General features: G+C 40.5%; 1 protein-coding gene across 2 annotated transcripts in view; it reads left to right on the forward strand.

Moving 5' to 3' along the window:
• The first annotated feature begins 2160 nt into the window (after positions 1 to 2160).
• LOC107384683 (activin receptor type-2A) overlaps positions 2161 to 16946 on the forward strand; it is a 90097-nt gene continuing 75311 nt past the window's right edge. For both annotated transcript variants that reach the window (XM_015958055.3, XM_015958056.3), the window contains exon 1: positions 2161 to 2445. In XM_015958055.3, the coding sequence (XP_015813541.1) occupies positions 2391 to 2445 (55 nt within the window). In that variant the 5' untranslated portion in view covers positions 2161 to 2390. The remainder of the gene's footprint in view (positions 2446 to 16946) is intronic.

Consider the following 16946-nt stretch of genomic DNA (forward strand, 5'->3'; position numbering starts at 1 on the left):
GAGTGGTGACTGCAGCTGTGCTCCCAGTGTCTTGATGCATAATCAGTATTTTATAACTCCTTTGTAGCATCAGATAAATCAGAATCACCGTTAACATCTCCAGAAACAGAGCGGATGTGTTTCCCTGTTTCAGATATGTGCTCGGGGGGGGACCTCTGCACCCCTCGCCGGGCCTGTGCAACCCCTCCACCCATCCATCCCACTGGTTCTGATAGTGGGTCGTGTGTTTTTGCTGAAGATGAAAGCTCCAACATAGAACAGGTGACTCAGCTTCCAGTTTGGTGGAGAAATCCCCCGAGACCTTTGACCTCCTAATCGTTCAGCTGCGCTTATAGTAGGAGATCTGCTCCAGGCTATTAGAGAGATTAGTGCCACACAGATCTGGAACCAGGCCAAGCCGATACTTCATGGCATTCTCAACATTTATTACTTTGCTCCCAGCCGCATGTTGATACCTGATATGTGACCTTTTAGTAGCACATAGCCTGACGGTATACATGTCCTTGAAGGGAAATCAGATATATAGTTTGATCCTCAAAAACATCATTACAACAGGTTATAGAGCTGATCTGGTGTCTGATTCACACTCACATCATGTTGTTCGTGAGGTTTGTTTTATTATGGTAAAAAATTGCAAATAAACCATTTTAATTTACCATAGCTTAAATACAAATTATACAACTCATTGTTGGAATCCTTTTGTGACCATATAGAATAAGGATTTGATTATGATTTAGTCTGTGTTTTTTAAATAACCATTCTGACCACCCGTGTTTTTCATAACGGGACACTCTGGAGAGTAAAACAAGCAACCTTCCTGAACGAAAACAATCCCTAAGCTCGCAAAGCCGCTCTAGTAAACTGAGCAAAATCAGCAACCTTTCTACAGGATGTTTACATGTTTGACCTTCAAAATAAAGCTAAAATTGGTTATGACTTGATTTCCAACGGAAATTTCTCACGTCACAGCAGCAGCAAAAACACACACTGAATATAAATAGAGCTACAATAAAAACAACAGCTACGTTGTCATTTAAAAATGAAACAACAGTAGGAGGTTTTTACCTTTAGATTGTTTTTGACTTACCAACATTTAATACTCTCACCATCTAATAACGGATTTACTTTTTACACATTGACAAAGGCATTTACAACCATAAAAAGAAAAAACACTGACAAATTTTGATTGCCACTTTTAGATTTGAAATTATTTGTGGAAGATAAATAAACGATTAAATCAAATACATCACCTAATTGGCTTTAATTAACCCGACAAGCTGAAAGGGAAAAAAATACTAAAGGAACAACACTGATTTAATCCATTTGCTAGATGTTTTGTTGGTGTTGTTTCACAAATGATCCAGATTAAATGCTGAAAAGCAGAGTGCAACACCTTGCTGCTGCATGTTGGAAAATATTACCAGATCACGACAGCTAAATGTCAAAATGTAACTAAAAAAAAAATCACTCTGAAATGAAATCAAACTTCAACGTGAGTGTTTTATTTTGAAAACCTTTGCCGGAAGCCTGCCTTGCCAGCATTCCTGACCTGACAAGTTCCAGTGACGCCATCTTGAAATTGTCCCGACCAGTGGAGGAGACGGACTTGGAAAATCCTGCTCGTCCAGAACGCGGTACCAGTACGGCGCTCAAATGAATTGTTTCAGTTATTAAGGAGCGTTTTGACTTGATAACTCGAGTCACCGTGACCAGTCGCGGTTGTTTGAGTCACTTTGGAGCGGACTATCTCACCATCGGGAGCCGCGCTGCCGTCCTAGCTGGAGCGGACTGAGCTGTGTGGTTGTGGCCGGCCAGCCCCGCCGGACCGAGCGGACGTTTCCACACGGAATACCACGACAACAAACGCTTTAAACCTCCGCGTTCCTCGCTCAGAAGGTGTGGATGTGTATCTCTGAGACATTTTGACGTTTGAACAGCAATGCTAATGAGCTCACCGAGGAGAAGTTTGATTAGAGAGCGGAGTGCGCTTGATTTCAAGTCCGATGGATGTTAGCCCTGCTCGGCTGTGGCTCGGCTTTCTGCGCCGCTGTTCTGAAAATAACTTATCAGGCTCAAGTGATCTGTTCATAACAATGCTGCAGAGCTTGCAAGTACACGGCTGCCCTGGTGCCAACAAGTCGCCCTCCATTGCTTGTGTGTAAACCTGGAAATCTCCTCTTCATCCTGGTCCTTTTTTTTTGACTCCTAAGGCTTACATTACCTGGAATATTTTGGATTTGGACTTTTAATGATGCTTCTTTTCCAGAGACGGTGCTCCTTGAAGCAGCAAGACATTTAATGTAATCCAACTATTGTCTTTTTTGAGGTTTGTTTTGTTTGGAGTGCTTTTAAATCACCTTAACAGCGAGAGGATCAGATTCGGATGGAAAATGGGAGACGCTACAAAACTGGCCATCGCCGTTTTCCTCATCTCCTGCTCTTCAGGTGGGTGTGGAGGGGCTGTGCATGGTTCATTGTCAGCCGAGGGGAATCCAATGCAGTGCTCCTTGTTACCTCTGCAGAGTGCAATGCGCTGCATGTTCTTGTGTGCAAAGAATGCAATGTGTATTGCAATGCATCCCTGTGGGAAGGGTGGAAAGCAACTCACTTGCAGCCTCTCTTATTAGTGCCCTTTATTTGCTGCCTCCTTGTGTGATTGTGCATGTTGCATATTTAGTCCGCTCAAGATGGGGCCGCAGGCTCTCAAGGGGCCTTTGTGGAGCTCTGAGTGGAGCAGGCTTGTACAAATTGGGCTTTAGTTTAGGTTAATCGGAAAACTAGAGAGGACTTGTGTAGAGTAGGGGATTGTAGAGTAAATAATTGGATCAAAAGTCACGTCTTGACATCAGATGAGTGTGATTCGTAAGGAGACTGGATTTGTAGACTGGAAATGCAAGAAAACAAGATCAAAAGTTTGGGATTACTTCTGGTTTCCTGTTGAAAAGCACATGACATGAGTCTGAATGTAACTTGAACAACATGTGCTTTTTGCAGTAAAACACATTCCAACGTATTTTAGTAGAGATGCGCATGTTCTGGTATTGTGGGTTAGATTTCAGATTTGTGTACAGCTCTGACCAGCTGATACTGATTTATCTTGTAAATCTATAAATAAGCAATTGCCTGTTTTTGTTTCGTAAGGATGAGTTGTTTTTATGTTTAAATTGGTCAGTTTTCTTTTTAATTAGTGTATCGTAAGTTTAAGACACAAGTTGATGGTTTGCTCACACCAGTTATGTCTAAAACCTGATCAAACAGGGCACTGAGTTTCCTACACAAGAAAACACAACAAAGTTCATTGAGACACTGACTTGTTGTGTCAGAGACTTCACAGCAATCCTCATACCAAGCAAGCATGTAGCGACAGTGGAGAGGAAACTCCCTTTTATTATTATTTAATTATTAATATTATAAAAGGCTCAATAATATGCATTAGATTGATGTTTAGTTCCCTTTTTCCCGTCTGATATTTATAGTTAAAATATTTTTAAAAATTCGACCTACATTTCAGTAACATTTTAGGTTTGTATTAATAACACTCATCTTAGTCAAAATAACACAAATATATCCAGAAAAATATAATGCATTTCATTAACATGCATTTGTATTGTAAATGGTGATAACATTTAATTTCTGCTGCTAACAATGTAATGGTGGCATGTCTATTATGTACGGGTTGGCAATAATCCAGTTTAAATTATGTTAAAAGATGGAGATTTCTGTGAATTATATACTACAATGCATTGCCGTAGAATTGTAGCAGTAATGTGACTAATCTGCAGCGGTTCTGATCCGTAGCGCTGCAGGATGCAGAATAAACAAGATGGTGGGGACTTTTCATCCACTTGTATAGTTTAGTCTTTCCTAGTTTTACGATCATCATATATTTTTTTGTGCGCCACTTGATCGTGAGACTGCTACCCGTTAGCTTTAGCATTAGCCAATCTGCGTGTAGCGGCACTTTTGATCCCAACCTTTGGACCGGTTCTGCCTTTGCTGGTTCCTGTATTTTCCTCCACTGCATCCAGATGACCACACTGTGCGCCAGTAAAAAGCATTTTTCTTACATGTAACTTACTTTTGTTCAACAAAGTTCTGGGGAAAATAGTCATTTAAAGATGTTGCACCAGTGCTACGTCTAAAAATAGACAAGACACGCACAGTTTTTTCGTCGCTCTGTACAGCCCTGCTCTGATATGGAAGAGCCTGGGGGACAATCAGGACGTCAACAGCACCAACCATAGATATTTACCAACTAGCGAGAAAAGCAATTTTTGCTCTTTGTCTGCAGCGTTTTTTTTGGTGCACCGCTGCTGATACTGCGTCCCTGTAGTGGCGCAACGCTGCAACTGCAGTTAAAATAACACCCATATAGCTGGGGCGGCACAAAATTAGCTGGAGGCGGCCGCCACGCAAATTTGAATGCAGTAAAAACCTTGGTACTGTTGTTATGAAGAGCTTTGAAAAATGTCAAAATCTTTTAAAGTTTTACCCCAAAAACTTTTTCAGTAAAAAAAAAAATATATATATATTTTAAATTGGTAAATTTCCTAAACTAAATAAAATATCAAAAATCCATCCACATCGTTTGGTCATCCACTCGTCCTATCTTGTCAGGCAAAGTTTTTACTTAATTGAGTTTGACGGCCAAGAGGAGTTAACGAAAGTATGTTTGACATATTATGCAATTTTCTACCAATTTGCATACGTGTAAAACTTTTTTTAAATATTCGTCTAAATTTGATAGACTCAAAGAACACCCAGGATAACAAAATTTGTTTCTAAACTGAAGACATTTGGAGAAAACTACCAAAAGCATTTTTTGGGTACAACAGTGCCACCCAATGGACACATTTAAAAAAATATATGTGTTTGTAGATGACACTATTATGGATATGATCTGTTAAATTCTGTATAGAATATATATTTTTCATGAGTCAAAGGGCAAATTTTTTTTAAAGCCTATAAGCCACGCCCACTTTGTAATCATTTTTAGTATATGGCTTAAGGGTCCGATGATAAATATCTGTGCCAAGTTTTGTGGAAATCCATCAAGCCGTTTAGCTGGAAAAAACTTTTTGATTTCTTAGCACCCCCTATTGGTGAATTAGACCAAAATTAGGTACATATGGCTTACAGATCACACTTTGTAAGACTCTAGAGTTTCATCATTTGATCTTGAAAAATGTTGACAGTATCGTAATTTAGGGCATGTGCTAGCTAACGCACTGGATTTGACATTGTGTCATTAGCCCAATTTTCAATATTTCTGCAAATTTCTTCATAACAACAACTTCTCTCCATCAATAGATCAATGTACAAAGTTTCAGGTTGATTTGATGAAAAACAACGGATTAGTGATTAAAACTAGACTTCGTGTTTATTGCCATTTAGCAAAAATTTAGTTAGGCGGAAATGGGTGTGGCCAATACAAAAAAAATACAGAATCATCCAAGGATCAAGGATATTAAAACGCTTTTGAAGGTAAGACCTATGGTTTGGGAGTTATTTGCTAAAACGTATTGACCTTCACAATAGCGCCACCTAGGTTTTTCTAGGTATGAATTTTTGAATCAGAGTAGCAGCCAGGATTTTATATCAGACCGCCATGTTGGATTTTTCCTGGCTTTTTGTGGCTCATGTGTCCATATAGAGTTAGCGGAGAAGAATAAAAATGAAAAATCCGTAAAAAAAATCGGCACTAATTCGGACACTGACTACACTGCCATGTTGCATTTCTGTTTATCACGTTGGTCTAAAATGATCACGTGAGAGCCGCTTCACTTCTTTTTCATGATGCCCAAAACAAACTGAAATAAAACAACTATCATAAAAAAACGGCATTACTAAAAATTAATTACAACTGAAGACGCAAAGAGCAAGTTGCCTCAAGAGGTCGGAGGGACATGTAACAAAAATGGGGTTAACCTGATTGCGTATTTTGGCCGTGTTGTTTTGGTGATTTAGGTCTTTCGACCGGAAAGGCATATTTGGGTAATTTGCAGCCAAATATTTTTGGTGGCCAGTTTTCGATGCAGCCCGGGGAAATGTACAAAAATAAATAAGAAATCAGTGCATTTTAAACACACCTCCGATATGTGTCAGCAGCATTCTAACCAAAATACCACATTACAGACTTATTGTTTTCCACAAAAAACAAACAAAACATCCAAATAATCCAAACACATTAGGATTATTTATTATTAATATTTATATATTTATTATTAGTTTATTTTTTGTGACCTAAACACAACAACAGCTTGATTTCCATAGCAGAATTGAGATAAACTGGTTCTGCATTCACACATTGTAGTGGCAGTGAAGTAATTTCTAGCAAATATTTCAGTGACTCGTCCCCATTTCCATGATGGCAAGCATTTCATCTGTGTCAACAAGGTGATAAAAGGTCGGCCAGGAGGTGCTGTCTATGTGAACGTAGGTGGCGTGACCAGCGGATCTGCCTCTACTGGTTTGCACGCTAGATATTTGAGAGGAAATGCTTGTTGAAGCCTCTGTGCCAAGAGGAAATGAGTGTTTTTAAAAATTAATTTCCAGTGTGTTTTACAAAAGCCAAAGCTAAACCCCCGTGGTTTTGGCTAATCTGTCGTTCCTCGGAACCCGAACGGGGTGTGTTGACTTGTCTGACCTGGTCGGGTCGTCGAGTTGCCGACGGGAAGGTGCCAAATTTCATCCCGGTGATTTTAAACTTCCAGTTTTGATAGCAGCAGTTTGTGTTATCTGATGATTTGACTGGAGACAGGAATTGCCTAAGCAGAGATTGCAAAACAAAGATAAGGCCTGGGGGCCGATTTTCTCCGGTGGCTGTGTGCAGGAAAGCATTCAAGTTAAGTGGAGAATGACGTTTCAGTCAGATTTCTGTCTGCTCCACACCGGGGTTTGCATGTTTGTGCAAGAAAACAAAACTGGTTTATGAGCAGCCTGGAAGACATGGCGTAAGTGTCCAAGGAGAGGGAAAACTCGGTATAAAAGCTGCAGAAGGACGTGAAATACGCTCTGAAGTAGCAGTAGAATAGTTCCACTGTGAGCCCTGGAGTGTCTTTGAGCCTTTGGGTAAAAATGAAAAGGTTTCTCAAATTCGGTAATAGTCAGGGCGGCTCCGAGTGTGAGCCAGGTGCTGACTGTACTGCAGAGTGCAGCAGATGATTATCCTACTTGCTCATTACTGTCTGAAGTGGGGAAATGAATGGTTTCCACTTGAAGTAGAATAATAATTCACTGCAAAATCCAAGTTGAATTGGCTGAGTTTGTGATGACACCAAGAACCCTCTGATGAGGGCAGAGCACTTGGCCCAGGGAGGGTTTTTCTCAGGTGCTCTACTTCTGAGTGCAGCAAAAAAAAAAAAAAAAAATTATCACATATTCTGATGTTTACCTAAAAGATGGGTACTTTGTACACAGAAAATGCAAGTTTAGCCATTTTTTTTCTTTATTTAAAGTCAAAGTCTGTTGATAACAACCAGATTATGAAGTCATACAGCCTCTGAAATGCAAACATTACATTTTTTTTTACTTTTATTGTGAGGCAAAATAGGGAAAAATAAGCTAAACTTTTTTTTTATTTACAGCGGAGCTCTTCTAATCATGAATATTTAATAATTTACAACATATTTTTACACAGTTCACTGAGAAATTAATATTCTTAAAGGGACATTATGGAAGTTTGACAGCAAAAACATGTATAGAAATAAAACATTTTCTCCACTTATGTGGTTATGATTTAAGGCTGTTGCTGTAATTGGGAAGTGAACTGTGCTGGGCCAAACTAGGAGGACATTAAGATTTTCTGAGGGAAAGAGAAAAACAATTGTCTACCTTTCAGAAGAGGAACTGGTAAAAAACTACATGGAAAATATGTGAAAACGTTTGTTTTTAACCCCAAATTGAACAAGTTTACCTAGATCTTAAAAAGCAGCTCAGATGATGAAACTGCAACTATGATTCTGATAACAAGCTAACAAATTGAACTAGCTCCTCTCAGATAACCGGCTAGCAGAGCTTCTGACTGACAGTTTATGTGCAGCAGCAAATCAACTATCCTGATTAACAAGTTTATAAAAGCTCATAAATGAAAAATCACTTTGATGTGTGGGGGAACTTTTCACGTTTAAAAGCAGCGCTGATTCCAGAAACCTCAGCACAAAGTGCGTTCGTTGCTCTGAGCCAGCATGACGAACAAGGGAACGGCGCCGCTTAAACTCAGTTCGGGTGTTGCTTTCCATAAGGGTCTACGTAGGGGCGGGCGTATTACGTGAACGGACCCATCTGATTGGCCGCATATCAGAAGGACTACATTTGATTAGTCAAATAATACTTCCGCGTAAAAACAGCTGGTTTACAAAAAGTTGATGTATGACACAGATGGAAATGTTTGAACCAAACATTTATCGCCATTTTTGACGTGCTTTGCGATGGGCCTATCGCACGTCCTGTTATCCCGATGACGATAATTTTTTGATATATTGTGCAACCCTAGCAGGATGCAATAAATCATCAGTGTTGGTAATGTTATAGCAAATACGTTATATTTGTGTTGGAGGTAATAAAATCACCACTACTATTGTTTAGGGCTGCCACGATTAGTCGACGCGTCATGACATCGTCGGCAAAAAAAATAGTTGACACAGTTTATTGTATGAGCATGTTTAAAATCTCGCCTGCTGCGGCACATTCGGCATTTGCTTCCTGCCTCTCTGCTCACTAGTCGCCGTCCGTGTCAGCCGCGGCTTACATATGTCGAGGCACATGCGCAGTAGTGCCACTCCAGCTCAGTGTTTGGATCAGAATCACCGGAGAAATAACTCATCATAGCGAGTCGGCAACGGAGCTCAAAGGTTGAGAAGCATTTTATTAAAACAACTGAGAAGAAGTAGAGTTCAGACTCATTTCACGGGAGCACATCGGCGATGCACGAGCATTTTAAAAGCAAGTACGTGACTGCGGAGATCGTAGAGTCGCCTCTGTAAGTTTACCTCTTGTTAGCTGCTAGCATCATAGGTGTAGCAACAACTGTAGTGTTGGCGATTACATGTTTAGAACACGTATGTATGTCACGTATTCTCTCTAATGTTACAAACGCTGATGATTTATTTTATCTCGCTACGTTACAGAGCTAAAAGAGAGCGCTCTTGTTCTACAATAGGGCTGCAACTAACGACTAATTTAAAAGTCGACCAGTCACCGACTATTGAAACGATTAGTCGACTAATTGGATAATTATAAAATTTTTCTTAAATTTAGCATGAGATTGCTTTAATTATGTGAAAAATGATAATAAACACAAGAAAGATGGGTACTTCAATGGAAAATGCATATTTTATTGAACTTTTCTGCTGATAGGCCGATTCATACTAAAAGAAAATAAAAATGACCCTGTCTAACACCAATTAGGCACAGTGCTCAGTCAGTATAGACATAAATGCATAAATAAAATTAAAATATTTTTGTCAGGCACAGTCCCACATAACATTAAATCCCTCTTTTTTTTAAATAACGAAAATATGTTTAAAAATGTACAATGTACATCCAAAACAAAACATGGTTGCTTTTGTGATATTTAAATCTTACTGAGTTGAGTCAGACTCTGTTTCGTTCAACTGTCCGACGTGCTTTCTCTTTAAGTGTTCATGCATCACAGAGGTGCTGCCATGATGTGCAAGGACTGCTTTGCAAATAATACAGGTAGTCTTTTTATTCGCCGAATCCAGGCTAGAATGCTCCCAAACTTTTGATGTTTTGGTATGCGTAGCTGCTGTTTTGGACGCCGCCATTTCTGTTAGTTGGCGCTCAACAGAGAAGCTATATTGCGCATGTGCGACTCTCGGCAGAGATTGTAATGAAGTGAGATGCCTCACTCGGTCGGAAAAAACACGTCTGGTGACAATTGCTATTGTCGACAACATCGCCGAATCGTTGCAGCCCTATCTGCCGCTAAATATCTTTTTGTTTTTTGAAGCGACAAAGACGATGCTGTTGATGAATTTACAGAAAGCTGTGTCCTAATCACAAGCTTGCCATTTCCGTCTGTTCTGAAGGAAATAAAAAAAATTTGGGCATGTCTCCGTCACCCACGTTATGTGTCTCAGTCCCGACGCGGACAGAGAAGTCTAAACTAGGCTTGACACAGCTGGTCATTACTGCACATGTGCCTTGAGCAGAAAGCAGCAGAACGTACCGCAGCAGGCAAGATCAAAAGACAGCAATGCTTCATAGAATAAACAACGTTGATTATTAAATTAATTATCAACAATTTAGTTTGTTGACGTCATCGTCACAAATCAGCACTACACCGAATTGAGACAAAACTTCCTTCAAAGACCTTTCACAGTGACAGACCGGAAAAACGTGCATCAACTTCAATTAATAGCTTTTAAAGTTTGTTGAAACAACGTAAAGACAGATTATATGCTGGGTCCATCATGTTTTCATCCAGAAGACTAGAATCATTTGTTTTACAGCAGGTGCAGCATTGCTGAAGAGAAGAAGGGGGTTACTTCTAGTAATAAAAATATAAAAAAAAGGTCCACACTGGATTGTGTCTGTTTCCCATAACAGATCAGGGGTCCAGGATTGGCTCCAGCTTTACTGGTTACGGGCGTCTTTGTGATCTTTCTGCTCCTTCAAAACAGAAAGGCCCGTTTAAGTTTCGAGGAACTGATAATCTGGTGTTGACATTAGATCTGTTTGATAGGCCACCTCTGCCTCAGATTCTACGTGAGGTCCGACTGCAAACGGGTAAATATTTACAGTGCACACTTGTCAGTACCGTCACATTCAGAAAGCTGAGAGAAACTCTGCTCATTCGGTTTCCTATGAGATGTTTATGCTAACTTTGTTCCATAAACTAGCAGTAAAGCCATGCCTGTCAAACGACCAACTGACTACCAGTTAAAGTTGAAACAGCAAACTGAAGTATTTTCTTTCCAGCTGTTTTGTTTTGTTCTGTATTTGTGTACGAGAGTCCGATGGTTCAGATTCTGATCGCCGTCTTTCCGTTTGGCCTCCTGTTTTGTACACTGCAGCAGTTTCACACAGGCATTGATCCTCTTGCACGCCGGTGTAAAGTTACATCGACGTGGTGAGAGCAGCTCTGCTTTTTTTCATATAACCAATATTATTATTTTACAAATCTCTGCAGCACAACTGATCTGGTGGGTTCACTTCTTCTCTGCTGCGCTGCAAACCTAACCTGAAAAGTGATCTCAGTTGCGCTTCATTAAAGCTGCTATAGCAAATTTGGAAAACAAAGTAGCCTAAACATTTTTCATGCCTCTAAACAACGTTCTAACATAGTATAGCTATAAATATACTGCAGAGATTAAAAAAAAATGAAAAAGACTAATGAAGTAGTTCTCTCACATTTGTCTCCACCAATGACACATTTCAGACCAAAAGCAACTATTGGACCATACCAGGGTTTCCCTTACATAGGCTTAGCCGTGGCGGCCCGCCACAGCTGAAATCCCACCGCCACGCCTACAAGATCCCAAGTTTTTTCTTATTTTTTGTTTCCCGAAGAAGCAGCGGGAACTATTATGTTGTCGCTTGTGAATACAGCTGGCGGGCAGCAAGGAGCAGGCAGGGCAAGGTGAAGTTACAGCATAAGTTACTGAGTTTAAAATTAGAAAGGTAGCAGTGGATATAATGCTTTTTGGTTTACATGTTTCAATAGCATTAAGATAAATGAGTGTTGACGATCTTGACAGGTTTTCCTCCCCCCACCAGGCTAAGCATAACTTATTCATGTAAAATTTATTTATTTTTTCATGTCTGACTTTAACCACATCTAATAATGTATTACGGCGTGAGCGCAACAGCGACAACTGAAGATCGATGTGTGAGCAGCCTGAGAGGTCGGGTGTTTTCATCTGAACCCTTAAAACCTCCAGCAGGCTACGTTGCACTATTGACGTGTTAGCGTGCGGCGCTAACAACTTAGCGCCCCTGATTGCTGTGAGACCGGGTTGGGGGGTGGGGGGTGCAGCTGTGGTTGGGACAATTATTACATTAACTGATGGACCTGTAAATAAATAGTTTATAAATAAGGTAGAAATAAGTTCCTCACGCTGATAAATAATAACTAACCTCTCTGAGGACACGGTGCTAGTGGACTCTCCTACAGCACCTTGACACGACTAAATAGATGCTACGCAACATTTTGTGAACATCAATTTATTTGCATTTATTTGTTATAAATTCCACTGTATAATTCTTGCTGTCAGTATTAGCAAGATATTGGTATTTGGGTCTGTACTGGTTAGACTTAAATGAGTTAAACCAAGGTCTTTAGCCCTTGGGTCATAGACTAGGAGCTAAAAGTATATTGGTCTTTTTATACTGGGAATCAGGAGTTATTTTAGTGATTTTCTTATTTATTTTTGTCCTGATAGTGTCCTGAGCAATTTTATGACAGAATAAAAACAAATAAAATCAACATAAATTGAAAAATTGTCTTAAATAATCGAGATCTCAATTTCGTTCACAATAATCGTAATTAGGGCTGCAACAACGAATCGATAAATTCGATGAAAATCGATTACTAAAAGCGTTGGCAACGAATTGCGTCATCGATTCGTTGTGTCGCACAACTCTTCCAAAAGCGCCCCCCCCTTCCCGCCCGCCGTTGCGCGCAGACCAGAGCAAGTCAGATCAGCGCGAGGGAGAGCCGCAGATCAGCGCGAGGGAGAGCCGGCAGATCAGCGCGAGGGAGAGCCGGTACCGGCAGATTAGCGTGACGGAGAGCCTGCAGACTTGCGCTGCGAACCGGTTCCGCATTGTTGTGCAGCGATCCAGGCAGCTGCTTCCAGCGCACGGTCCATTCTCAAAGTGGCGCAACCAAAAAACTATAATTAGCACACGATCATTCTTGTCTGCACATGTTCTCTATTTTCTGTCTTATTTGTGCCTGAAGCGCGCTACTGCGGAGCTCATCACCTGTGCTGTGGTGATGTCACCTCACGCAGCATCGAAAACGCGCTCTCCGCTTTGCGGTCAGGAGATCCCTTCGATCTGCTCAAAAGTAACTGATGAGGTGAAAAGGTAAGAATCCAGGCAACAGATTTTCTGGAGGATTATGAGGAGATGCAGGAAGATGAGAGACAGACAGGACAGGAAAATAGTTAAATAAAAACAAGAAAACAAAACAAAGTGTGGAAAAGTAAAATGTAGGTAGATTTATCTCCACTACACGTTTTTACCAGTAAAAACAATAAGTTATACACATGTCATATTTATACATCTGATACAATTCAGATCACCTTCAAAACTCAGTCACACACCCAGGGCCGTTTCAAGACATTTTGGGGGCCAAGGCAAAATGCCCCCCCCCCCCATAACTGGGCTCCCCAGAAGCCTCTGTGTAATTCATACCCTCTCCAGGAGTGTTAGTTATACGGTGTTTATAAAAGCCCCTCAGACATTACTGACATATTCTAATATTATCAGATGAAAAACTAAATTATCAGACATGCTGTCTCATCTGCTGCTTTTCTAAACTTGCAAAAAGTAACAAAACCATTTGAAAGCCACTATTTGTGGATTCTCTGAAAGTTTCCATGGAGTGTGTGACTAGTTATTTTTTCATTGATCCTATCGTCTAATCTCACAGCTGAAACAAGCATCCTTAATAATCTGTGCACAGGAAGCTTACCGATGCTGTAGTAAAACAAAAGGTATAATAATTTATTATTAATAAAACCTTGTTGCAGCACCAAAGCATAAAAATGAGATTTTGCATTAAATATGCAAAATATTTACATATGAATTGTTTTAGAGCCCTTTTATTGGCAGAATCTGATATTAATTTAGTTCTTACAAAAAATGGGTCCCAACATGGTTTGTGTGGCGTTGCCATAGTGTGACGTCATAGGCACAGATCCCCTGTCCTCTTGTTTGGAAATGGAAATATGATCACCCTACATTAAACAAACTGTCCACCCGGGCTTTTGCGCTGCACAGAGACGCTTCGCTGCCTATGACTGAACGTCAGTTGAGAGTCAGTCTCATGCAGACTGACCAATGAAGAGAGGGCCTCAAGTTAAGACCCTCTCCTCATTGGTCAGTCCACACGAGGTGGGTCAAAGGTTACCCTGAGCGGGTTACGTGTTGTCAGGCATTCAAGTACTGAGTATATTTACTGCATATTACAGTAAAATATTCTGTATGTGACCACATTATGGTGATCCTCGGGTCGTGATGATGGAGCCCTTGAATATTGTTGCCCAGGGTACAACAAAGTGTTAATCTGGCCCTGGTTCCGCCGTCACATTCCCGCAGAAACTGGTTGATCACACCGGGGCCAGACTACTAGCATGTGGTTTTACAACAACAATGTCCTCGGAAGCAAAAACGCTTTTAAAAGGGAGGGAGGAGTCCTAACTGTTGCTGCAGGCGTGTTGTGTGAGAGTGCAGTTATATACTGGTTAATATATTTTTGGGTTCAGTTGCTTTCATGTGGCCTAATGTGAGTCTATTTGGGATCATTGGAATGATCAGCAGCATTTCTTGATGTGACTTTATAGCAGTTGCCCAGGGCATCATCACAAGGAGGATGGCATTCATTTACTTTTGTTTTATTTGGTATTTTTTCAGTCATTTTTGGAAATAGTGATCAATTTTGATTAATTCACAGCCTATGTTTAATTACATTTAAAATAAATGTCAACAGATGAGATCAAACAAAACAGATGAGAATTGCCCTTAAGCTGTTTAACTTGGACCAAGCATTTTAGGTCACAGATAGATGTAGCTTAGGGTATCTGTCTATACACCTTATAAGACAATTTAGGTGATGGCATGTTGTTTTTCTACTATTGAAGTGTTTTCTAATAATGTTGTGTTAAATAAAGTGAAGGAAGGAGAGAAATAACGTTTCCCTAGCAGTTTTTAAAAATTTCCCCATTTAATCCGATTAATCGATTAATCGTGTCGAGACCCCATCCGATTAATCGATTATCCAAATAATCGTTTGTTGCAGCCCTAATCGTAATTATTATTTTTGCCATAATCGAGCAGCCCTAATTCAAACCATTTTTAAAAGAGAAGTTGAGCTTTCAAGTAGGGCTGGGGGTAAACGATTATTTTTAAAACGATTATTCTGACGATTATTTTATCGAATAGTCGACTATTCTAATGACTATTTAGAAAATTAATCTAATGATTATTTTTCTATTGCACAATTAACAAAAACCAGAAAATCTCAAATAAATTCCTCAAAAAAATTGATAAATTCTTACTGTAAGAGAATAAACACTACAGGCCTTCCATTTTGTATAACACTGCGTTTATTGTGTTGGTTTTCTGGTGACGTGTAGAACCTGGGAGTGCAGGCTGCTGCCTGAGAGGTGGTAGAAGATGGAGTGTCTCCATGCTGCTTTGTTTTGGTCACTTATGTGCGTGAGGCGAGTGGTCTTACGGGTTAAACCAAACTCAGGTGATATTTTACACCAAACCGAAAACCCACAACACTCTAAATGTAATAAAAGGGAGATCTACACCACAAAAAAGATGAACTCTAAACCAAAACGTAACAGCTTATCCCAACGCAAGAAGCTGTTAGCGAAGATGCTAACAGTAGCTTTACCAACATTAAGTTCAAGTTACCAAGTTTAAATAAACCAAAAACACCCAGCAGCAAACAGACCAGCACGGAGGAGAGACTGCTACCACCAAAACAGCTCTCCTCATGTCTGAAAGAAGCTCCTTAATGAAGGGAGAAGCGCTCCCGGTGATTTTCTACATCTGCGACAGAGACGGAGCAGCGCACATCTGACCCCGGAAGTTGTTGTCCGTTGCCGGGAGACGAAGGGGCAAAACAGGAAAATAATCTAGTAGTGGACGGACGTTGTTCCGGGTCTTCGGTATTTGGCGGAGATGTTAGTGAAGGCGGAGAAGAGGGCGAACTAGAGGAAAAACAGGCAGATTCCTCCTCTATTTACAAACACCTGGGGATGCAACAAGTGGGCGCGGTGCGTCGACTTCCGGATCTGACGTCGACAAATTTTTAGAATCGAGCCGTCGACTTCGTCGAGGCTTCGCTACAGCCCTACTTTCAAGTCAACTAAAGTGTGCGACTACGCACTCGCGCTGATGAAGCATAAACCAAGCGCTAGAAGTCAGCCTGAACCTGCTCCGATGTGGGAGGAGTCTCTCTCTCCCTTGCTCAACTACGTTCTCTCTCTGCGTCCCGGGCTCACCTACGGTGCCATTATTATCGGCTCTAGCAGCGCTGTGTGTGGGAACATAAAACAGGGAAAATAACCTGAACATGCAGCTCTGGCAGATGTGGAGTTGGGCTCGGCTCTGGACGGTACATCCCACCCCTCTCTCCCGCGCTGGCTTTTGCCGCCGCCATTAACACAGGGGGAATACCCCAGATGTAAAAAAAAAAAAAAAAGTTACACAACTGATCCTGGACCAGTCAAAACCGCAGCTTTGATGTGATCGTGCTGTTTGAAATCGTAATTTCGGTGGAAAAACGATAGATCGTTGAGCCCTATTAGAAATTGTCTGAATAAATTTGACATTTACTTCTGATGGAGTTAAAACTTCACATTTGGTTCCCTTTCTCTGATTCAGTTATTTATTAAAGGTGTTTTGGCGTAGATTTAAACAGTTAAAACTCTCGCGTCTTCTCGGGTGTGAACTGAAGTTTCACCACGAGAGGCTGTGTCTCACTGCCATCAATTTTCAACACCATTCTCAAACCACTTTCCCAAATTCCCTGAAATTCTTGTTGAGCGGAAGTATATTTTAAACAAATGTTTTCTTAACGCGTTACATGTGTGGAAAAATGCTCTGAGTGGTTTGGGGTCAAATTGGCAATTAAAAACAGACTAAACCTAAACAAATGTACAGCATGAACCACCCAGAACATTTAGACACCCGTCAGTTTTTAGATATGTAGGAATATATCAACAATATTGCGATAT

Source organism: Nothobranchius furzeri, chromosome 3, assembly GCF_043380555.1.
Source record: "Nothobranchius furzeri strain GRZ-AD chromosome 3, NfurGRZ-RIMD1, whole genome shotgun sequence".
Taxonomy (NCBI): Eukaryota; Metazoa; Chordata; class Actinopteri; order Cyprinodontiformes; family Nothobranchiidae; genus Nothobranchius; species Nothobranchius furzeri.